The following is a 25007-nucleotide window of genomic DNA, read 5'->3' on the forward strand; positions in this document are numbered from 1 at the left end:
AGCATTGGTTGGCAAAGAGCCTAGTCCTGAGTGGCCTGGCTTTGCAAACCTCCTTACATGCTGTCTTTACACCCTCCCAACCCACATAACTACTCTTTTTCCCTAAAACATCCTTTGCATCTAGGACCTTGCGAATACATTTTCCTTTGCTGAGGCATTGACCTCCCACCCCTGCTGCATACTCATTTTGACTCTAGAGCTCTCAACAAGGACATCATTTCCTCTGAGAGTCCTTACCTGACCACAGAAGCTGGCAGGGTGGTGCTTTGTGTTCACATCTCCTAGGCTTCTCGGGTGCTCTCTGCAGCTTACTGCCATCTAAGCTTGTCTTCCCTGATGTCCTGTAACCTTTGGGAGAACAGAATGTCACTGTTGGAGCCCTGATGATGTCTGCACACTCTGCAATAATGACTATTTTAAAGCAGGGTCTCCAGCAACAGTAGCGTCTTCTTTGGAACCTCATTTCATTTGTTCTGTGCAGCCCTGTATGGTTGTTAATGGCAGTTAGTAGTTTCTCTAGAAGTAACTGTATCTGAGAGAGTAAAGTGTGCTGCTGCAGCAAATAAACTCAAATCTACTGGCTTAAACATTGTAGACTTATTATGCTTGAGTTCTGTAGGTTAGCAGCCCTATATTGAGTGAGAATCATTGGTATCGGCAGGATTTCTTTTGCGCGGCGCCACAATCTGTTTCCTTGAAGTTTTTAGCTTCTAGAAGTTTCCCACACTCCTTGGCTTATGACCCCTTCCTTTATCTTCAAGGACATCAATATTGGGTTGATACCTATTCAGATTATATCACTTTGACCTCTTCTACCCCCTTTTCCCACTTCTAAGGATCCTCTTAACAACATGGTACATTTTCAGATAACCCAGGATAACCTCTCATTGTAATGTCAGCTAATTAGAAACCTCAAGTCCCCTTTACAACCACAATCCTTTTACAGGAAATTTTATGGATTCCAGGGATTAGAACCTGTTTGTCTTTGTGGAAGTGAGTGGGGTCTTAAGCTCTGATGGGAAGGGAAGAGCTTGAGTAAGCTTTATAAGATAGAAGCGTTTCCTCTGGCAGAGTTCAGAAAAAGAATGTTTCAGGGCCGGGCGGTAGTGGCGCACGCCTTTAATCCCAGCACTCGGGAGGCAGAGGCAGTCGGAGCTCTGTGAGTTCAAGGCCAGCCTAGTCTCCAAAGCAAGTTCCAGGAAAGGTGCAAAGCTACACAAAGAAACACTGTCTCGAAAAACCAAAAAAAAAAAAAAAAAAAAAAAAAAAAGGTTTCAGGTGATAGTAATGGCCAGTGAGAGAAGGCAAATAAGTGTTTGGGATAGTGAGCCGTTAGGAGCTGGAGTAGGTGGTTGCACTAAGGATAGGATAAATGGATAGAGAAGTGGGTAATGGGAGAAAACTAGACAACTAGGACTGTACCTGAATAATAGGCTGCATTTGGTATGTATTGTTTTTGTGAAGGTTTTCAGAAGAAATGTCATGTTTTCCTATGTTGAGAATAGAGCAGACATATGCTAGAAACCTACTGAGAACCTTTGATCAAAAGACAGTAGGTAGTGCTGGGCACTTGAGGGTGGCAGGAGGAAGACTGCAGGGTCCCAGCCAGCTCTTGCTACTCAGATAGTTCTAAGACAACCAGGCTTATATAGACAAATCCTGTTAAAAACAAAACCAATGAACATAAACAAAGTGATAGGCCAATGAAAATAGAAAAGAGGGGCACAGATTATGGGAATCTCTGGCTATTGGACGCAGTCCAGTGCTAATTAGCAGAAATTCGGCAGGGGGTAGGGTGGGGGGGAGGTACAGAACTTAGAAGAATATGGGGTATTTCACAGTATCAAAGTTTCGAACCTCCAGCTTTTAGGAAGAGGGGCAATCACAGTAGCTCTGAGGATTTAGGGAGCAGGAGTGAAGGGACTGCTCCAGGATGAATTAGCATCAGAGATGTCCACTTCAGGCTTTACTTGGTCAAGATCCAACTGGTGAAGAAGTACAGTTGGTCCAACCTAGGTCACACAACTCTCAATGAACCAATCACAACAGACAGGAAGATGGGATAGGAAGACTGCCATTTGACCACCCTCAAAGGAAGGTAAAGGGATGAATGGCTTTATCCTAACCTAGAATATGAGCATAAGAGAAACTGCCCTCAAAGGAAACTAAGTAGATAAGAACGTGGAAGGAAAAAAATGATACAAAGATGCCTGAAGACTTATAGTACTTCCTGGGAGATTCTGGCATTAACTAAGATAAAACACAAAAGAAGAGAAAGAAAATAAGGATTCTGAGAGTGAAACATGGACTGAACTTTGAATGTGGTTGAGATGCTGTCGCAATACCTACATATAATATATAATAGCAACAGGACTATGTGTTGTTGGGGCTGATCAAGGTGTGTGAAGGATGAGATCACCAAATCTTTGAGGCCATCATGTTCCTCTGTTAGTCTTGATCTTTCCTTTCTGTTTTGTTCTCTCTGTGTTTAACTCTTAGATTTGGACTTGATTCCTTTGGTTAAAAGTCAGGTGACATTATTTACCACCTATGGCCTTATATTTTTCTAGCATTTTGGAATTTTCCATAGACAACCTATTATCCTGTTCTGCTTGTTCATGTGGCTTCTTGTGATTCTTGGCCATATGGGTCCTGGTTTTGAGGGATTGGATCTAAGGTTAATTTGAAATTTAATGTGGTAACAGGCCCCAACTAGAGATGCTGAGGAAATAATTGGGCAACACAGATATCTGGGTAAGACTAAATTAGGACATCTTCTCTTTAGGGTAATGGTTTAATCTGTGATACTGGAGTGTGATTGTAAGAGCAGAGACATGGTAGTCCTGAGATGAGCCTTCATGATGGCCAGGCTTTAGTAAATGGAGAGAGTGGGCCACAGTCTTCAGAACTAAAAGAAATGGTTAGAGAAGTGGGAGGGTGAAGGGGTGTTCCTGGCTAAAGCAGGAGGTGTCCAAAAGGTGCTCTCCAGAAGAAGAATCAAAAAGAGCAAACTGAAGACGAAGACCCCTAGAGTAAAACAGTCACTGATGATTTCTGTAAGTTTTGGAAAATGATAGCGTGGAAACCACACTTCAGAGAGGTAGAAGAGAACAAATGGTGAGGAAATGAGAAGCAGCCAGACGGACACGTGGCCATGTTGTCGTGTGTTGTGAACATGTCTGACTACCCTTCAGGAGTTTCGAGGCAGGCTGAGACAGTAAGAATTCCATAAAAATGTTTGTTGTAGTAAATCCAGAAGATGTGATAATGTATATCCTGCACTCTGTGTTTAATGGGCAGCATAGACACACGTTTTCAAACTTAAAAGGATGTTTTAGTTTGGAATTTTGTCTGTTGTATTTTAGTTAAAGGTTTCCATTTTCCATGAGTTAGGAAGCAGAGGCTCAATTTTGTTTCATTTAGTGTCAGAATATTCCATGTACTTTTAGAGAAATGGACTGTAAAAACTGCTAGCCAGAGCTTTATAAAAGCAGCCAGAGGTTGTCCTATTCTGCCCCCTGAATTCTCCCACAAAATGGGTCATTTTCATTAGAGGAAGTTGGAGATCTGAGCTGATTTTGTTTGCTTCCCAGTGAGGACGGTGGAAGCTGCACACCCTCCTTTTCCTCAGTTACAATCTTAATGTTGGAAGGAGAAGCCCGTTTTTCCTGTTAGGTGAAGTTTGTTAGGCTGAACACTGAGAGGAGCACGATGTAGAGCACACTGAGTAGATAGAGTAACTGGTGCATGGCTTTCCTCCTGAGGCTCTGCTGACTTGGGTGCTTTGGGCTTTAAGGAGAGAATGAGCAGTTCTCTTAACTCCTCCCAGACGAACTGGCCTCAAGGCAGGTTTCTGCAGTCTGTCCAGGACCCCTTTCTGTGTGATGCAGTGTTTTCCTCTCAGGTGTGTCATTCTCCTCAAGTCGTGTGCTGTGCTCACAGGTATTTGCTCAGAACCACTGCTGGTTGGCAGTCAGATGAAGTTTTCTAAACTGTAGAAATTTGAGTGCTGTGGTGGGGCTCATTGATAGAGTGTTTGCTTACTGGAGTCCTAAAACAAAGAAGAGGAGAGGGAGTGGGAAAGGAGAGAGGGAAAAAGAAAAGGCATGAACTGTAATCTCCATGTGTAAATTTCAGTTTGTGGATCTCAGTTCTTCATTTTCTCTATCTACATGATTGAGTGTTCTGAGTTATGTACCTCTGAGAATAAGCCTTCTGATTCCAGTCCAGTATTTTTCTGTGGTTGGGACTAATGGCCTATTTTTCTTTGACATCCTTGCTTCAGAGAAAATGTCTCAGAGTAAAGGGAATAATGTATGAGTTCGAGGGAAATACCAGGAGGCTGGGGACTCAGACTGGTGAGGTGTACAGCTGAGACCACAGGGATCTTGTTTCCATGTCAACACAACGTGGACTCAAGCAGTCACCTGAAGTACTCTGGAGATTAGATTCCCTGTTTATAAGATCACAACATGGAACTAACATCTTGGTGCCAGCCATGACATTCCATAATCAATTCTAGAATAATCACCTGCTGTTAGACCTCCTCTTTGAGGATCCAAACAGGTCATGGTGAAGTTTCTTCCATTGCTTAGGAGTGCTGACCACCAAATGGCTGGATTGTCTGATGTTTCCCAGCAGAGCACAGACTGTGACATCTGACCAAGAGAAACGATTATTGCATCAGCTCCGAGAAATCACCAGAGTCATGAAAGAAGGCAAGTTCATTGACACTTCTACTCCAGAGAAGGAAGCCGAGGAAGCCCCTTACATGGAGGACTGGGAAGGTAAAATGCTGCCTTACTTCTTTATCAGCTGTCATCCAGAAAGGATATCTTTTACCAGTTTCCTTAAAAATCAGTGTGGTACTGAGACATGACAAATCTCTGTTCTCACTTTTATGTTTACTTTTACAAATGTGCAATTGGAAAGTTTGCCAAATGTGTACAGTTGTAATCACACTATAGCCTCAGAATAGGACCATTTTGTCACCCTAGAAAGTCCCGCCTCCGCCTCTGGCAGCAGCTGAACTGCTTTCCACCACTGTGGTTTGCCTTTTCCTGTATAAATGGATGGTATTGCAGATGTGCTGTTGTGGGTGTCTTCTGTTTAGAGTAATGCTTTTGAGATTCACGTGTGTTGTTGAGTGTATCACAAGTTCTTTCTGAAATTGCTGGGCAGTATTGCATAAATACACCACAGTTTGTTAATCTACTTACCAGCTGATTAACACTGGGCTCTTTCTAGCTTTGAACTGTAGGATCTGAGCTGCTGTGAGGTTTGCATGCAAGGCTTCACAAGGCTTCTTTTGGACATACTGTATTTCTCTTTCGATATATGCTTAGGATTGGGATTTCAGGGTTTACAGTGAGTATATGTTTAAATGTATAGATACTGTAAGCTAGCTTTAAAATGACTGTACATTTCCACCAGCATCTTGTGAGAGTCAGTTATCCCATATCCTTGCTAATACACTGTCTTTCTAATGTTAGCCATTCTATGAGATTACAATGGTATTGCAGTCATAACTCAAATAAACATTTCCCCAGTGACTTATGATGAACATTTTTTCATGTGCTTATTTTGAAACCGTATATCTTTGTTGAAGAGCCTGTTCAAATTATTATTTTTGATTATTGGTTTGAATGTGTTTTTTTTTTTTAAGTTGCAACATATTTATTGTATGGAGGTCTTTTTTGAGACAAGGTTTTGTGATACAGTAGCCCTCCCTGGCTGGGCTATATTCCCCATATAGTACCCAGGCTAGTCTTGAATGCATTGTTCTTGTGCCTCAGCATCCCTAGTACTGTGATATATTATGTGCATCATCATTCCCTAGTACTGTGATATATTATGTGCATCACCATGCCCAGCTGCAAGAGTTTTTATGTATCTTGTATGGAAGTACTTTGCCAGTTAGGTATTTTACATGTATTTTCATATAATCTGTAACTTGCCTTTTTATTTCCTTAATGGCATCTTTCAAAGAGAAGTCTTAAATTTTTATGAAGTCACATTGTTCTTTTAATTTATATTTTTGTGTGTTCTCTTTAGACATCTTTGCCTAATCCAAAATGTTTTCCTCTAGAAATCATATGGCTTTAGTGCTTACATGTAGGTTTATTTTGAGAATCTTTTTTTTTTTTTTAAGTATAATTACATCATTTTCTCCCTTCTCTTTCCTCCCTCCAACCCCTTTCTTGAGTTAATCTTTATAGATGGTGAGGCATCAGGACTTAAATTTGCTTTTGCATATCTCAATACTGTATCTCTCTCCTTTAATTTGATTTAATTACTTTAGCACATTGGTTGAAAATCAGTCGACCCTCTTTCTTTCTCTCTGTATGTGTATGTTCTTAGGTGTGAAACCTAGAGCTTTGCATGTGTGGGATCATACTCTACCACTGAGCTCCATTCTAAGTTCATACCAAATGTCAGCCCTGAAAATATGTACATACAGGTAACATACAGATTGAGCAGGTTGTATTTATATTTATTTATGTATTATATATTTATTTGTATATTTTGGAATGCACATACACACACATACACACATACACATGTCACAACAATTAAAGAAAAAGAGCCCTACATTGGTTTTTCAGTTCTAGAATAGCTACAAACATTTGTTAAAACCTACTTTGTTATGATAATATATGGCTAGACTCAGTTTGCAAAGGATTTCTCCCCTTTTATTAAAAATAGATTATTTTCTCATACAATATATCCTGATTACAGTTTCCCTTCCCTCTACTCCTTCCAGTTCCCCTCCTCCCCTCTGCTTCTGATCCACTCCCTTTCTGTCTCTCATTAGAAAACAACAGGCTTCTACGAGATAACGACCAAACAGAAGAAAATAAAATATAATAAGATTAAATAAAAACCATCACCCTGAATTGGACAAGGCAAACCAACAGAAGGAAGGAGCCCTAAGAAAAGGCATAAGAATCAGACCGCGGCTGGGAGAGATGGCTCAGCGTAGGACCCGGGTTCAATTCCCAGCACCCACATGGCTGCTTACAACTGTCTGTAACTTCATTTCTAGGGGACTCTACACCCATGACAAAACAGCAATGCACATAAAATAAAGTTAAATTTTAAAAAAATTTAAAAAAGAAAAAGACTCAGAGACCCATTGTTCACAAACTCAGGAGTCCCCTCAAAGTTCTAAGCTGAAAGCCATCATATGTATGCAGAGGACCTGGTCCAGGCCCGTGTCGGCCCTGTGCTTGCTGCTTGAGCTTTGCTTAGTTGAACAAGAGGGCCTTGTTCTCCTGGTGTCCGCCATTCATCCCCTCTGGTTCTTTTACTCTTTCTGCTTCCTCTTCCTTGGGGTTCCCTGAGCTCTAAGGGGAGGAATTTGATGGAGACATCCCATTTAGAGCTGTGTATTCCAAGAACTCCCTCTCTGTATAATGTCTGGCTCTAGGTCTCTGTATTTGTTTGCAAAGATTATTTTTTTTATGCTGTTGTTTATAAAGTATACTTACTAATGATTTTCTTTTATCCTATACTGTCATTGGACTTTATTTCAGAGTAATGCCAGACACTGCCTCATAAAATACACTGAGGTTGCAGTCTTTTCTGGAAGAGTTTGTGTAGAACTACTGTTATTCCATAATCATTAGTAGAGTTTATCTGACCTGCCTGGGGAATTTTTATGTTTTGGAATGTGTGTGTAGGCACATGTGTGTAGACTTGCAAGATTAAGTTGAATTTCTTTAATATTTTAAGTGAGCTTTGAAAGTAGTTTTCAAAGTTTTACATACTTCATACAAGTGTGGTGTTAGAGAAAAGTTGTTCATAATCTTCACTACCTGCTTACTGACTGTGACATGAGGGAGTGTGTCCTTCTCTGTCCTGATAATCTTCTCTTCCTTTCACTTCTTTTTCCCTGTTAACTAGACAGAGACTTAGAACTTTGTTCTACCTTAGTAAGCCTTTGTTACCTTAGTAAGCCTTGTTTGAACCTGGTCTCCTACAAATCTTGTGCTCTGGTAGCAGAACACAAACTGTTCCTACCTATTTAGAAACTTAGAATGTTCTTCCTGCTGATGCTTAATGGCTTCTGGTTCTTCCCATGTCATCACTCAGCTACAAACATAAGTTTCCCTCTCCATGTCTCTGGAATGTTGAAGTGAGAAACTCTGTAGTTCTCAGCAAATTCTGACTGCCCTTCCTTCTCTAAGCCCTCATGTCTGTTTTCTTAACTCAAGGAACTCAGGGCCTCTTTTCCTTCTCATGGATTACTGTGGACACTTGTTCTGTAGTATTTGAAGATGTGCAGAAGACAGAAACAGACATTTCAGCAAAGAGGATATACAGATTGCAGATACACACATTAAAGTATATTCAGCATGATTCTCTTCTTAGAAAACACAAATTAAAAATAGAATAAGATAGCTCGGTGTACAAGTGCCCAACTTTAACCTCAGCAGAAGCAGAAGCTTAGGCAGGTAGATCTCTTTGAGTTTGGGGCCAGCCTGGCCCCAAATTCCAGGCAAGAGGGTCAAATAGTGAGACACTGTCTCAAAAAAAAATTAGAATAGGATGCTTCTCCATACCTTTCAGAATGACTGAAATAAGAAATTGCAGATTGGGATACAAAGGAAGTATTATGCATACATCGGTAGTGAAATATAAAAGGGAATGCACGTGTATTAGTTACTTTTCTGTCTCTGGGACCAAATTACTTCCCTTGCCAATGGCAGGAAGACTTAGTGGAACATCCCATTTCACAACAGGGAGGGGCCAGAAAGTAGAGGAGTGGCCAGGGATCCGTCCTCAGCAGTCTATGTCTTCCAGCTAGGCTTCACCTCCTCCACAGCCTCCCAAAATAGAACTGCCAGCTGGGAACCAAACATTCAAAATATGAGCCTGTAAGGGACATTTTGTATTCAATCTGCAACAGGATGTTTTGGAAAACAATGTAGTAGTTTGTTAAAAAAAAAAAAAAATCAAAGCATAACACAGCAGTTGCAGCCTTGACATTTATCCTCAAGAAATGAAGAAAGGGACATGTAGAACTTGACATGAATATTCTTAGCAGCTTTATCTAATAGGCAAAAACTAGAATCAACTTGATTGTCCTTCAGCAGGTGAATGGTTAAATGGTGGTACATGTATTACATAGTATACCACTAAATAATAAGAAGGGATGACTTATTGATACATGCAGAGAATTATGCTGAGTGAAGCTTCTTCAAAAAGATATGATTCTATATGCATAATACTCTTCAAATGGCAAAATTGTGGGAATAGATAACATACTAGTAATTGCTAGAAGCTGAGGAACAACATGCAAGTAGGAAGGAGTGGGTGTGGTCATGAAGGGCAACAACATAAGGCAGCTTTATGGATGGATACCTTCTGCTATATTCTTTTCTTTTTGTGTATGTTGAATGCATGCATGTGTATGGGGTATGTGTGCATGTATGCACATTCATGTGTGTGTACAGGTAAGAGGTTGAGGTCAGGTGCCTTTCTTACTATCTACTTTATTAAGGTAGGAACTCTTGTTTAAATCCAGAGCTTTCCAATTTCACTAGTCAATCTATACCTATCTCAAGATAAAAAAGTTAATTTATTGAAAGTAACACAAGAAGTTATAACACAAAGGTTAATAGTAAAGCTTTCTATACATAAAACTTTCACCTTCTGTAGTTAAAATAGTATAAGAATTTAAAAGCTCACATTGGATTGAAAAAATATAGCAAATACAGATGAAAACAAGTTGATGGGTTTAATATATAAAAAGTTCTATGACTAATGCAGAAGTCACTGAAATTCAAATAAACAGTTCACAAGAGAAAAAATGCTACCAGCTGTAAAACCTGTGAAAATATTTCAACCTCACCAATCATCAATGAAAGAAATTTCTTTTTTCTTTCAGCTTGTAAATCTGTATTGTACAACTTTATTCCAAATATTACTCCTTTCCCCATCCTTTTCTACCTGCCTTGTAGGTTGTATTGAGGTCACATAGAATTTTAACTGTGGTACTAACTTTTAGAGATGCGTCCTTTCTGCTTTAAGAATCGTTTAACCATGGTATTATATATTCCCTGCTACATTACCAATGATTGATTATTTTACAATGCTAAGTCACTCTTTCCATTTTTCTATTCCTCTCTTCTCCCTTCCTTCCCTGCCCTTCTCCCTCCATCCTTTCTTTTTCTGAGACAGGCTCTCACTATATAGCCCAGGCTGACCTTAAACTCCTAGTCCTCTTGTCTCTGCTCCCTGAGTGCTGGGATTTTAGGCATACATGGCTGTATATGACCTAACTACTTGCCTCCTCTCTACTAGGAATTGAACTTACAGCTTTTGAACATAATGTGCATGTTAGGCAAGTGCTTCACCACTGAGCTCCATCTGTAAACCATTTAAAAGGTTAATGGGTCTTGCTAAGTTGCCCAGTCTGGCCTTGAAATTGCCTTGTGTCCTAGGTAGCTATGCTCTCAGGCTTGAGTAGCAAGCCTGCTACCACTTTCTTATATCCAGCTTCATAGTTACTGAATTTAACTTATGATGAATTTTTATATATGTCAAGACAATATCTTGCTATATTTTTGATGTTTACATGTTAAAGGATTGGTCCCTAAACTGACATTACTGGGATGTAGGGCCTCAGAGAAAGTCCTTAGTTCACTGCATGGATGCCCTCAAAGGGGACTGTGGTACCCCATCACTTCCTCTCTACCTTCTGACCCAGGTAAGCAGTTTGGCTCTGCCTCTTGCTTCGGTTGCAATGTGCTGTTCGTGCCAGAGGCCTAAAGCAATGGGCTTCCCAGTCTTGGGTTGGACTCTTTAGAACCTTCAGCCACAATAAACCTTTCTCTTTATGAGCTAATTATCTTAGGTGATGCAGTGATGTAGAGCTGACACATGCACTTGAAGCATTTTTCTCTGTGTAAAGTGCCATAGGTCAGAATACTTGGATATCTATATGGCGTTTTCATCTTGCTGCTAGAAAATTCATGACCATGCCATTTTCCTTAAAAGTTGGAAAATCCTTGTTCATTCTGTACTTTCACTTGACTGAAAACAAGAAATCTTGTTCTGGTCTGATCCCTTCTCAGTAGGTATCCTGTTTTTAGTTAGCTGTTTGTTTTCTGACTGGGAATTCATTTTCATTTTGTATTTTAAATCTGAATTTGGTCACAGTCATTGGTTCTGTCTGTGTATACATGAATGTGTTTTTTGCCCAGCAGTTAGTGAGCCTTCCATCAGTGAATAGTTGTTTTCTTTCATTTTTTATTAATGCTTTGATCTGTTTTCCTTTGCTTTCACAGTCTAGTAATTCAAAATGGGGGTACAATGATCAACCTCCACAATTTCTCAGAATTTCCATCTCTTTGTCATCTGTATTTGTTATAGGAGAATTCTTTAGTGGGAACTTTTAATACATGGATTTGTTTTTCAGCCATGTTTATCTTAATCTTGTGACCTTTATTCCTGGGAATAAATTTTTCATCTTGTGAGCATGCCTTTCTGTTTATAGGGATTCTATTTATTTGTCCTGTAGCCTCTTGGATGTCACGAGGGATAAGTTGACATGTTAAATCCATTCCCCGTGTTGACTGTTTTATTGGTGACTGCTGTATAATTTGCTTAGTTTGGTTTTCATGTTTTGAACTGCTGTGTTTTTCATAGAAGCAGTGAATCTCCGTTGTTTGCTTGTATTTTTTAAAGGAAGTTTTAAAGTATTAAGTCATTTGACATGAGCTACTTCAGCATTCAGGTGGGTCGTTAGTGATAGTTTGCGGTTTAACATTAGTTTTCCTTGAGTATAAATACTTGGTTTTAGCTTTCCATTTATATGGGATATCTTCTTTTTATCCTTTCTCCTTCACTCTGTGTATGTTCTTTGAGTTGAAATGAATGTCTCATAGGCAGCATTCAGTTGGGCCTTTTTATTTTTATTTTTTTTAAATCTATTCAGCCATTCTGTTGATTAGAAAATTTAGCTCATTTACATTCAGTGTAACAATTGATAGGTAAGAACTTACTAGTATCATTTAAATTTTTTATTACATTTATTTGTGTGTTTGTGTGTGTGTTCATGTGCATGTGGGTATGCACCAGTGTGTGTGTAAGACAGCCTGTTGAAGTTGGTTCTGTCCTTCCACTATGTTTGTCCTGGGGATGGACCCCAGGTTGTTAGGCTTGGTGGTAAGGTAAGTGCCTTTACCCACTGAACTGGTCTCAGGAGCCCCTGACTGTTACTTTGATAGTTGTTTTCTGGTCCTTTTGTAGATTCTTTGTTCTTTTCTTCCCCATCAACCTCCTTTTGTAGTTAGATTTTGTTGTTTTGTTTGTATCTTTAAGTGGCTTGCTTGAAGCCTGGATCTCCAGTAGATGACCTGGAGTTGGAATGGGCCACAAGACTGAGTCTGCAGAGGCTAAGTGTTGGGATGGGCCTGGAACCTTGAGTGTATAAGGTCTGGTGCTAGGGCAGTCTAAGGGCCTGTTTTGCATGAGAAAGCCTTGTGGGCCTACTTTAGTTCCTGGGACTGTAGGATTCATAGAGGTGATCTGGAAGCTTGATGCTATGCATTGGTCTAGTGAAATGAACATGGGTCCTGAATCCACTAGACTAGTGGAGATTAGCTTCAGGACTGCACCATCAGTAGGTAAATCTGGAGCCTGTGTCTGCATTTAACAACTTGGTTTCTGACTTCAGAGGTATCTTGATTCTGGGCAGACCTAGAAGCTGTGGCTGGGTTTGGTAGCTGTTTCAGGGCTGGTCTGGAACCCAAAACTTGCCTGTTGCTGTGTGGACCTGGACCCTGTTTCTGTGGGAGCCAGTACAGAGATTGCTGGGTGTAAGCATTATAACCAGGGTCATGGGACTGCCCTGGACTTTGTGCTAGAGGAGGCCTGATGCCTTGGGTAGCTAGTGCAGTCCGTTTTCTATTGCTCTAACTGGATACCAGATGATGTCACTTAAAAAGGACCAAGGCTTATTTAGTTGATGGTTCTAGGAGTCTAAGAGCATGGTGTCAGCATCCATTTGGCATCTGGTCAGAGCCTCTTTGCTGTGTCATTGTATGTCAGTGGGCATCACGTGGTCAGACAGAGCAAGCTTGATATCTTCAGTTTTTCTTCTTACAAATCCAGGAATACCATCATGTGGAACCAACCTTCAGACCTGATTTAATCCCCTCCTAAAGATCTCCCCTCAAAATACCATTAACATATGACTTTGAGGATTGAGCTTCAACAAGAGTTTTGAAAGTGACAAACATTCAAACCACAGCAGTGGTTACACTCTTGCTTTACCTAGCACTCTGTCGAAAGCTGTCCTGGGAGTGAAGATTGCATGGACAAGATTCTGATCCTCATGTCAGTGCTGGTGGGGATTTGGTAAGAGGGAGTGCTCACATCTCTGAGAGAACTGAAATGTTATGTGGCTCTTCTGGAAAGTAACTTGGCAGAAGATACAAAGTCTTTTAAATGACTGTTTTCTTTGGCCTACTCTCCGTATTTCTAGAAGCCCATCTTTAAGAATTGGGGTAGGTCTGGGTTTATATTCAGAGCTCCTCACTGCCACATAGCTTACAATTGGAGAAGTTGGAAGGAATCTGCTTGAATGTCTTATGTAAGAATAGTAAATCGTGTCAGTTGTATAACATGGAGAAATAACCATGACACATATTAAATGAAAAAGTATAGGACAACAGTACATACTCAACATGATCTTTCTTTATTAAAAAGGCAGGAAAATACTATCTATATATGATTTTAAAAGCCATGATAAATTACCAGTGATAGGATTCCAAGTGAATTGTGTTTTCTTTTAAACTTGTCTGTAACTAAAATTAGTAGGAAAAATATAATAAAATAAAGGCTATGCTACCCTCCTCAAAAATTCTGCCAAGTCTGCATAACTTCTATAATCAGAAATGTTGTGAAAATGTCTCTAGATACCTCACATTGTATCAAAAGATTGCCGTTTTTCACAACTGATGGTGTCTGTCCGAGCTGACTATATGGTTATCGTCACCATGCAAATGGATTTTGAATTCTCCAGCTCCCCACACTGCGGTGAGCACTGCCATTGCCAGAACTAGCGTATGCGCTCCAGCATGGCCCATCTGCTGCTCGGGCTGGGCTGGGTTGACACAGATTTATCTCGTTTTGTTCCTTATTTGGCAGCATAGCCTCTTTCTCGTGATCATAGCTGAGTTCAGTGCAGTGTTACTCATTTCATTACCTGTTTGTTGTTTTGTCCTTTTGTTCCATTTTGTGAAATGAAGATGCCAACAATGGGAATTCTGACCCTGAAAATGCAGCTCTTGTCCTGTGGAGTCTTGGTCATGTCTTGCTAACTTGCCCTTGCTTCTGACACTCACAGAATATTTTGGTTGTTTTGATAAGTAAGAAGCGCCATGGTTTATTTTTCAAAGGATTTAGCATTCCTTTCCCCAGCCCCACCCCTGACAGATTTGGAACCGGTTCCAAATAGAAACTGTAAACACTAGCCTTAAGCTAAGCCCTCTCCATCTGGTATGGGTGCATTTTTTATGCTGAAGGCTCATGCTGTTTGCTTAATCTTCATCAGTGCTGCAGAAACGCGAGGGGTGAGACTTACCTCTACCCCAAGCACCTTACTTAAGAAGGATTTTCCTCTGCTTTGGTTTGTATTTCAAAGAGCACAGGGACAGTCAGCCAGACTGCTAGGAATTTGTTGAAGTGAAACTTTAGGACTATTAGAACCATCTTAGAGATTTATTGAATGGATTTGTTAGGATAGGCTAGCTGCTGCCAGAGAATCCTCTCTGATCCTGACACTATTTATTTTCGAAGCTGCTCTTTCTAAGACTTTGTTCTACTTTGCTCTCTAGGTTACCCTGAAGAGACTTATCCAGTGTATGACCTTTCCGATGGTATCAAGTGTAGGCAAGAAACAATCCTGGTGGATTACCCTGATCCGAAAGAGCCCTCTGCTGAAGAAATAGCTGAACGGATGGGAGTGATGGAAGAGGAAGGGTCAGAGCATTTGAGCTGGGATCATTTGTCCACTGACCCTGGAGCCCAGAAAGATAATTCTGTCACCCTGTGTGATCCTAAACCAGAATCATGCTCCTGCTGTTTTCATGAAGAGGAGGATCCTGCTGTCTTGGCAGAGAATGCTGGTTTCAGTGCAGATGGCTACAGTGAGCAAGAGGAAGCCACCAAGGAAGACTGGTCCCAAGACTTTACAAATGAAGGGTCAGGGATCAGCACTGATAGTACACACATGGGTGGCATGTTGAGGAAGCGCAACCCTCAGAGTTTAGAGTGAAAGCAGCCTGTTTGATGAAGTATCCATTACTCTATTCCCAAGGTATCTTTCCTGAATTTCATCCATGGCCCTGTGCCCTTTACTTCCTTCTCAGTGTTCAGAATCATAGTTGTTGGGCCACTGCCATGGATATTATCTATCCTTCCTGGTGCTTGCACACCTGTCACCTTGTAAAGTAGACATTAGTGTGAACACAGGACAGCATCACCTTTCTCTTCCTGCCTTTCCACACCAGAGACACTAACTCATTAGGTAATTATACTTGGTTGATTGTGCTTGGAGGTGGTACCACCTGTGCAAAGGTCTGACCACTCATAGGAATAACAGATGGTTTACCTGTGAATGAGCATTAGATTAGCAGATATTGGGACTTAAGGTTTTAAGAATGAAGATTTTAGACTCTCAAATGCCTTATTCTTTGGGCCTTTTGAATAGGTTAGTAGTCTCCTGAGGAGAAGAGCATGCTCAATTGTGAGGATAAGGGGCCCAGAGCACAGAAAGCCAGCCTCCCCTCAGAGCCTTCTAGGTTAAGATACCCTGGCTCCTCCGGAGCAGCAGGCTATGAACACACAAGCCTATGTGGAGACCATTTTGCTTGTATACTGCCTTGATCCCTAGCCTCCTCTGTCCTTACTTACTCCGTTGAACAGGATTGCCAAATCCAGAAGTACCTTTGTACGACTGGTCGTCGGTGGCTAGGGCTATCTGAGGCATAAGTACTAGTCTGTGTCCCACAAAGATGGAGTTTGAGGCTGTTAAAGCTACAGAGTGGCCTAAGTATAGTGGTCCTTCTATGAGTTCAGGTGGCCAGGGAACCATGCCTTTGTGAGACAAGATGAAACCTGTGAATCCTAACAAGGGGGAGTCAGTTCAGTTACATGTGAGACCTGCAAGTTGAAAGAAGGCGTCTCCAAGGACATTCCCAGGCATGAAATGGAAAACGCAAAAATTAAGGAATCCTGTGAAGCTGGATACAGTCTTTAGAGTTCTATTGTGCCTGGCATGAATATGGCACCAGAAGACATTTGGTCCCATCAGAAGGTATGGGACCACACTAAGATAGTCGGCTACTACAAAGCTTTACGTGTTAGTTGAACTAGAAAAGGCTCTGAAGATTGAGTCTAAAAATACACTACACTGCATCGATCCCTGTATAAACCATTTGACTAAAATTGTGAAGAATACAGTTAACGTGTACTGAAGATAGTCTCAGTGTAACTAACACTAAGGGTAAAAAACAATGTAAGTACTCTTGTTTTGGTAAATTATTTTCTGTGTGATTCCCTCATCCACTGTGTGAAGTTGATTTAGGATAGCCCTGGGTCCTCACTCTTGTTCATTCGTCAGACAGTTGCCTGTGCTGAGTACTTAGAAGACTGGATTTGTACCTGGAAGAGTTCCAGTTTAATATGGGAGCCTGACAGATGTACTGTAAACTATAGGAAGGCTCAAGATTGGGAATTTTTCTGGGTCCTGATCCTCTCCTGCAACTCTGGCTGTAGAATTTTGGATTGGCTCCTTAAGCAGTCTGAGCCTGGTTTGGGCATCTGTAAAGTGAGGGTAGTAAAACACAGGTCTCACAGGGTTGTAAGCTCTAAATGAACTAGTCAGTGTGCATAGGGCAGCCTGACTAGCTCATGCATAACAACATATCATGTGGTAGCTATTTTATTACAGTGTGGACCCAAAACTACAGGACCATGGAAGAACAGGAATGTTTTTGCCAAAGTACCAAAGATTTCAGAAGAGACACTGGCATTCTAAGAACATGAGCAAGGAAGAAAAAGGACATTTTAGCAGAAAGAGTGGGTTAGCAAGGACAGTGGAGTGTGTAGATGGATATTCAGCTGAAAAGTGTTACAGAGTCAACTCTGTTGTTATTGGGGATTAGCTATGGAAACAATTCCTTCCAGAAGGACCAATTGCATATAGGAGTATATTTGTCTGTATACACCTGAAACTTCAATGTACCTTTCAGTAATTTAGAATGTAGGCATTAATTTAATAATTTATTTATTTATTTATTTGTATTTGTCAGAATGGTATCCTTTGGACATGATGATTTTACATGTATATCCAGTCCAGGGGACTGGTTTTCATTGTGATATTCATTTCTCAGTATTAATGGCTGAAGTCTTCATCAAGGCCTTGCCATTAGGTCTGCAGTGACCTCTGGGGCACTGTAGCAGTAGCTGGCCTAAAAAGCCACTGCACATCACCTAGACCCATGCTTGGTGATCAGCCAGATCCCTTACCATGGTCATAGGAAGAACCCAGGACAGTGCCTCATTATAATGCTCAGGGACTAGGTCTGGAGGTATGCTGAGGGGTGGAGATGGATTTAACCTCTGGTAGTAATGGCCTATCAGAACCATGTTCTTTGTGCTTAAACTTAGGTGATAATTTATGGTCTGCACTCAGACACTTTGAAAAAAGGAACTTAAGTAACACACATGGCATACTTAATATTTTCATATCACTGTGACAAAATATCTAACAAAGGCAACTTACTGCAGGAAGAGTATATGGTTTGAGGATTGTCCTTCCTGGCAGCAGAAGCCATGAGGACTGGTTCAGTCAGGGAGCAGAGAGAGATTAATGCTAGCACTTGGCTTGTTTGCCCTCTTTTATTCAATCTGAGACCCAAGCCAGTGGGATACTGCTGCCCACAGTGAAGATGGGTCTCCTCAACTACATCATCTTGTAAAGTGTCATAGACAGGTGTGTTTCCATGGTATTCTGAGTCCCATCAAGTTGGCAACTGAGATTGACCATAGAGGCAACAGGTGTAAACCAAGATCTTCCTGGACATGTGTTCTATAAATTTAGGATTTTTATCAACCTGATGACTAAACAAAACCCTTTCCCCTTTTAGAACATCTTGTATATGGTCTTTCTTCCTCACAAAGGCAGAAGCTAGAGGAGTCAGGCCATGGTTCAGGTAGAAAATGCGTTTAAGTCACATTAAAAACACCTAGAGAGATGGCTCGGCCGTTAAGAGCACTGGCTGCTTTTCTAGAGGTCCTAAATCCCCAACAACCATATGATGGCTCACAACCGTTTATAATAAGATCTGGTGCCCTCTTCTGGCCTGCAGGGATACATGCAGGCAGAACTTACACATGATAAATCTTTAAAAAAAAAAAATGAACCCTAATTATCAATCTACTCTTCAATTCACCTTTTGACAATTTGTATCTACAAAGAATATTTTGTGTGCCACCTGTTGAACAGTGATAACAGTGAATCAGCTATCCTGTAACCTTGGCCATCAGCATGTCTAAAAAAATACTTTATTATCAAGAAAGCAGGCCATTCTTTCACTTCATAGGGCACCAGTTTCCTTGTGGAGGGACTGGGCATCATGTCCACCTTATAGGACTGTCATGGAGTGTCTGTCCCAGAGTGAAATGTGCACCTTCACTGTCTTGAATCTCTTGCTGCTGGACTGTCCCACTTGATACCCTCTCCAAGGCCACTCTGACTACCGGGAATGGTCCAGGGTCACTCTGTGGGGTATGTGTGACTTTGTGATGACTCCCTTCAAGAGTAGACCATTAGCTTTGAGGCCTGCTTTCAGTAATAACTACAGGCTTCCTTCCATCATTTTGGCTTCATATCCACCACAGACTGAGATTCCCACACATGTAAAAGTTCTGTTTAAATGGTTCCAGCTCTGGACATGGCCTGGAATCACGTGGCTGGGCCTTTTCCACCCTTGAGTCCTACATCCCAGTTCTGTCTACAAGGACCATGCCCACCAGGCACACTTAGGAACTATCGGCCAGCTCCTTTGGGTGACCCAGATGACCTTGAAGTATCATCTAGCCTCATTTTTCCACACCGGATGTGGCACCACATGAGAAGACAGTGTCAACCTGTACGTCACTGGTTTTAAATACACATGAGAAGACAGCGTTGACCTGTATGTCACTGGTTTTAAACACATACGAGAAGACAGCGTTGACCTGTATGTCACTGGTTTTAAATACACTCTGCGCCTTTTTTTGCTGCTCTCACCCACCGGACCCTTTGAAGCTCCTAGGAATGCATGAAATGGAGAACATTTTCAGGAGAGACGCATTTTCTCCCTCTATGAAAAACAAGGACACAGCAGTCAAACAGTTCAAGTTTAATTTGTTGATACACATCTTTACTTAGACAAACACTAAATTCTATAACATACATAATGTCATTATGGGAAAATACCAAGTTTGTCATTGCACATACCAATAAATAAATACATTTGCTTCAGAATACCAAAAAGTTTATTCAAAAAGTCACTTAATAAAAGCACAGTTTTGCAAGTTTGTCTAAAACTCCAGATAATTTTAAATAAAAATAAAATGTCTGACCACTCCAAAATAGGAAAAGACAATCATGTGCAAATCGACATACATGTTCTAGGCGTTGTGAAACTGGCTAAGTGTGCTCCCAGCAAGAGAAATGCTGCCCGTCCTCACCAAGCTGGTCACATCCAGGAGGCTGGAGCTGGGCTTCCCCTTCTGTGCTATTCTGAGGTGCTCTATAGAAGACTCTAGACTTCAGCCTCATCTCCAGCTCTACCTGGACCTCAACGGGGGAGGAGGGGCAGGAGAAGAGAGGAGAGGGGTGCAGTATCTTTCTTAGGAAAGAAAGAAGGCACAGTGATGAGCTAGGAAAGGTAGTGATGAGAGCAAGGATTAACCTTCACCAACCCAGCTTTGACAGGCCTGCATCTTTATCTTATGGGTAAAGAGTCGGACACAGGATTATGTAGTTTGCTCAAATGCCCTAGCTGCTGTAAATGCAGTTGTACGCTCCTGGACTAAGTCACCTCTGTGCTAAAAACCCAAACCCATCCCAGTACTTAAGATCTTGAAATGACAAAAAAATTGCAAGCTGGAGTGAATAAGGGCAGGTGGTCATAAACTGAAGTAAGAATCCATCCCATAGCCTGTCCTGGAGACTGGAGCAGTTCTACAAGCCAGAGCCTAGGGCAGTGTAAGGTCCCAACTCTGCAGGGCAGTTGGGCCCCAGTCACAGTGCTAGGCACCACAGAAAGCATGCTTTGATGGCACCTGGCATCCTGAAATCCCATGAGGATATCACAGCTGGGGCAAGGAGTACAGAGAAGGGAAGGCCAGGGCTGCTGCTCAGGGGAACAGGCTGTCCATCGAGGAGATGGCGTTGTGCTTGCAGCGCAGGGCTGTGGACGTGGCTCCTCCCTGCAGACCCCATCTGAGCAGTCCTTCCTATTGCTTCAACTTAGAACTACTTCTACTTCTAAATAAAATTTGGAAGCAAATACCCTGCCATTTCCAGAAAGAAGTTAAAAATAAACCACTTCTACAACATTGTTGCCTCATCAGTGAAGGTAGGTTTACCGAAAGTTCTCTTCCAGCCTGTCATCACACATCTTGGCTCCCAACACCTGTCTTCCCCAGGCATGTACCTCCCCTTAGTGTCAAGATTGTTAAGGCACCATCACCACACCATGTTCATTTAAAAGGATGCACATCTCAGCTCCTCCTCCAGTGAGACCGGCACTACATTTCCTTGATCATCTCCTGCTTGGAACCATGGAAGAAAGAGCATGGAAAGAAGGGACATAATCCACAGTGGTCACAACTGCCTCCTTATTCTTTTCCTACTCAGATGTGATCTTAAACGTCTGTTGGTTGATTGCAGATTGCCCTTTCCTCCAGACACACGTGCACACGCACACACAGACAGACACAGAGCACCTTGGAGCCAGAAGGACAGAAAAAGCTAGACTCGGAGAAGCTAATGTCACCACTCTGCAGAGGAACTGTTTTGAAGCAGAGGGTGGAGAGTTTTAGGGTGGAGAGCCAGTAGCATACAGAGGAGCTGCCTAAGGTTCCAGCTGCTCCACACTCGTACAGACTGTCCATTCATCCCATCATCAATTTGTTGCCTAGTCAAGGACCACCTAGGAGAAGAGGGTGTGAAAGGTAAGAAATCTTACTGTGGGAGAGGCTGAACCCAGGTGATCCCCAGGGCCATGCTATCTGAGGTCCATGGCCTGTGCTCAAGAAAAGGCAACATCATCACCAGGGGCTGCGTCCCAAGATCTGAGCTTGGGAGGCTGGTCTGAAGCAGGTTACTCAACTACTCTTGTCACTTGGTGCCCCATAGAGGGTCTTGTGCTGAGGCTGCCGTTCTCCATAGTGGGCCTATTTCCTGGTGCTACCAAATTTATATTCTAATAGCCAACACCCCCTTTTTTGTGTGCTGAAGCAGAGAGCAGAGGCCAAGAGTTTCCCATTGTGCTTCCAGTTCCTTCCTTCCCACCAGGGGCTCTTCTACCCACTAGACTCCAGAATCAGCCTGTTCGACCTCAACATTGTAAACCCAGAGAAAGGGCTTGACTAGAATGAAGATCTGCTTTCTGTCACCTCTAATGTCAGCAGATTGCTCCTTATAAAGTCAGGGAAGGAGGGCAAACACAGAACTACGGGAAGGACATAGATGGCACTGTAATCTTTCATCAGGAGATAGGCCAGCCCCAGCATAGACGTCCCGGTGCCCTCTCGAAACTAGACTGTAAACAAAGGCTAACTCACTGGAAGGTCCTCTCATGGAGATGTATGGCTCAGGTGTGTCAGATCCTACTACAGCGGGTGTGCCTTGCTTAGAAGGAAATAGGAGAATCCAGATGTTTTTCTTAAGTACTGTTTCCATTTACATCAACCCAGCCTCCTGACCTGTAGAGCCTCGTTTACATACTCAAAGCATGACTTTACTTTTACTTAGCCTTTTTGAGCATTATCTATTTTAAAGCAATGCCTAAATGCTCTTTGCTTCCCACTGGTTTCTTATCTCCATCTAGGCAAAAAGCTTCTTTCAAATGACACAGGCAAGGCTTGGCGCTCCCAAGCCCACTAGATGAGTGGTGCCATCCAAGGAAAAGTGGCAGTGGAAGGGATGTCCAGGCCCAGCCCCTGAACCCTCAGGCTGCCTGTCACATCTACACAAAGGTTTGCAGTGGCTCTGCTGAGGTCTGTGCACAGCTTGAAGCCCTCAAAGAGGGGCCAGGCACAGGCCGGCCGGATCAGATCAGACAACTTTCAACATGGAAATGCCTGATGCCCTACCGAAAGGTTTTCAATCTTAGAGATTAACTCTGAGGGTCCTAAGTCTCTGGAATGGGAAGGGAAAGGGCATGCAGAATGGACCCCAGAAGGCCAGAGAGTCTAGTTTCTGGGAAACAGTAGAAACCAAGGACCTTGAGGTTCTGAACTCTGTCATTAACCAGTTAGGTAACCAAGAGACAAGTCCCATGTTCTCAGGGATCAGCATTGCTTTTGGTGAGCCATACAGAGTCCTACCACCTGAGCTCTTGTGGCCCTAAAATATTCTCCGCTCTTCTCACCCCGCTCCATTCCCCAAGAACGGCACACAGCCCTGAATGATCTGGGCATGCTAGTAACAATGGGAACTGGGTGTGCCCAGAGAGGACATTCTTCCTGAAGCATGCCGTTACTCCCATGGTGAGCTCTACCCTACGGCGTGTCAGGAGTTGTGCTGGGGCTGCTCAGCGTCAGCAAGCCCTGATGTAGGGATCCTCCTGGACGACTCCGGGAACCCCCATCCACTCAGATATTTGGCTTGGAGAGCTAGGGTCTTGCTTCTAGAAGCAACAAATGAGTTACCACTCTAAGCTACCACCTAATTCACATAGCCAGGCCCCTGCGATCCTAGCAAGGCTCTGCCACTCACCTATTCCCACCCCCCAACTTCCCTTAGGCCTGATGGGCCCTTCTGAGGTGGAAGGACTTTCTGCTGGCCACCAGGCCCTTTGCTACATAAAGGGCCCTCTATATACACACATCGACTCACTGTACCCTACCTACCTCCTGGGACACCCACTGTCCCCCGACTTGTAGGCTGAGTGGATGGCTGGGCCACAGCAGCCCTGCTTGTGCTTCCCTCCCTCTGCACCTCCTGCTGAAGAGCTTGCCCTGTGTGGTAAACACAACTGTGGCAGGGTACTGACCCAAGACTGGTCAAGTGTGTTGACCTGGGGGCACAGAAATACTCCTTTTCCCTTCATACCCATTTGCTATCCCCCTGCTTCAGCAGCAGAGGCAGAGCAGCCAGTTTCTGGTTGGTAAGGCCAGAAAGCCCGCTGAGGGCCTATGAACAGAGGGGAGGCAGGGCTGTCTCGGCAGGCAGGCAAGCTCCACTCCGGACTGGGCCACCCTAAAGGCTGAGGAGGCCTCTACTCACAGGCCAGCTTGCTGTCAAAGCTGGACAGCGCGATGGCAAAGGCCTGCAGTGCACACAGTGGGTAGTTGTAATCCATGGTGAACACGTCTTCTGCTACCCGGCCAAACTGCATGACGATGTAGTCCGCTGTGGCCATGCACAAGCATGGGTGGTGGAAACAGAAGAGCAGATGAGACACAGGCCACAAGAGGGAAGGAAAGGAGATGCCGAGAGATCCCAAAGGATAAAAAAACAAAGGCTCAGGAGAAGAGACAGGTGAGGAGCAAAAGGGTAAAGGGGGGGAGATGCATACAGACAGCAGGGAACAGGGAAGAAAAGACATCATTTAAAGGGTGTTCCCAAGCCCCAGATTCGGCTGGGCTCACAGAATCTGGGGCCAGAGCTCTAATCACTAGTTGGAAAGTTCTTGCTAATATAAGCCATATACCCACATCCTGCAATCTGGCTGGTATGGACCGGGGAGTGAGGGCTAGACACCACATGTCCAGTGTCAATAAGGAGGGCAGCAATACTCACGGTCATTGCCATGGATGATCTGGAAGTTCTTCACAGAAGCCTGGGTGACGCGCCCATGGAAGTTGAGTACGTAGGACTGTGTGTCATCATTCCAGACTGGTGTCTTGTTTTGCAGCTCAATGATGGTCTCCGTGTTCTTGTTCTGCCAGCGTGCCAGCAGTGTCTCGTGCTCCTGGTGGTAGGGAAGTGGGGACAGCCTTCCTTGAGCCAGACCCAAGCCTTGGCGTCACAGCCACCCAAAGAGGGATCTTACCCAGGAATGAGTTCCCCTAAACTTCCAGAGTTTCTCAAATTGTATCCCCTACACATACACCTTGGGGGAATTCTGCCCTTAGAAGCTCATTCAGAGGCTGGGGTCTGGGGAAGCGTTAGAGACTCACATTGCGGGGACGGATACAGACTCTCTCATGAACCATGTTCATGCCTGGGACAATCACACTCATCTTCCGAGGCCCCTTGAAGCCTAGGACATTTGTCTCCTGGGAAAACAAGAGAATTTAGTACTGGCTACCTCGAAATGCTTACCCATAGGGAGACTAGGCCAAGGAGGTAAAGACAAAGAGGAATAAAATGTCTGCAACATCTATACTTGATAGTCTAATGTCACCTCCAAATTTTACAGCCTAAACTACTCCCATTTACAGCCCAGCTTGCTTCAGTCAATGGCAGCTCAGCACTTACATTTAGTCATGTGAACTGGAGTCACACTAACCCTCACCCTCTCACTCACCCCCCCCCCCCCGCCGTCCCCTACTCCTAGCCTATCCACAATTTCTATCAGCTATATGTTCAGATTACACCAGCATCTAAGATCACCAAACCACCACTAAAGCAACTCCTTGTTTCTGCCCTGGGCCCCCACGGCTCTCCTCCCCACCATCTGGTCTCAACACCGCACCCTCGCTGTCAGTCCTATTAAAGGGTATGTTTTCCTTCCCCACGTAAACCTTTATTCTATCTTCAGGGCCTT

The 25007-nt window shown here is 43.0% G+C and overlaps 2 protein-coding genes across 8 annotated transcripts in view; one reads left to right on the forward strand and one right to left on the reverse strand.

Annotated features, from left to right (window-relative positions):
• Positions 1 to 17410, forward strand: part of Ric3 (RIC3 acetylcholine receptor chaperone) — a 53112-nt gene extending 35702 nt beyond the window's left edge. For 2 of the 5 annotated variants that reach the window (XM_028894603.2, XM_028894605.2), the window contains 2 exons: positions 4639 to 4787; positions 14850 to 17410. In XM_028894603.2, coding sequence (XP_028750436.1) covers positions 4639 to 4787; positions 14850 to 15289 — 589 coding nt within the window. In that variant the 3' untranslated portion in view covers positions 15290 to 17410. Of the gene's footprint in view, positions 1 to 4638; positions 4788 to 6814; positions 6907 to 14849 lie in introns of those variants that run through there. The other 3 variants (XM_028894604.2, XM_037211681.1, XM_028894606.2) reach the window with 3 other exon arrangements.
• Positions 17411 to 19406: 1996 nt separating this feature from the next.
• Tub (TUB bipartite transcription factor) overlaps positions 19407 to 25007 on the reverse strand; it is an 83068-nt gene continuing 77467 nt past the window's right edge. For all 3 annotated transcript variants that reach the window (XM_028894602.2, XM_028894600.2, XM_028894601.2), the window contains 3 exons: positions 24418 to 24516; positions 24038 to 24209; positions 19407 to 23647 (listed from right to left, as the gene is read on the reverse strand). In XM_028894602.2, coding sequence (XP_028750435.1) covers positions 23514 to 23647; positions 24038 to 24209; positions 24418 to 24516 — 405 coding nt within the window. In that variant the 3' untranslated portion in view covers positions 19407 to 23513. The remainder of the gene's footprint in view (positions 23648 to 24037; positions 24210 to 24417; positions 24517 to 25007) is intronic.

This window comes from Peromyscus leucopus, chromosome 1 (genome assembly GCF_004664715.2).
Source record: "Peromyscus leucopus breed LL Stock chromosome 1, UCI_PerLeu_2.1, whole genome shotgun sequence".
Lineage (NCBI taxonomy): Eukaryota > Metazoa > Chordata > Mammalia > Rodentia > Cricetidae > Peromyscus > Peromyscus leucopus.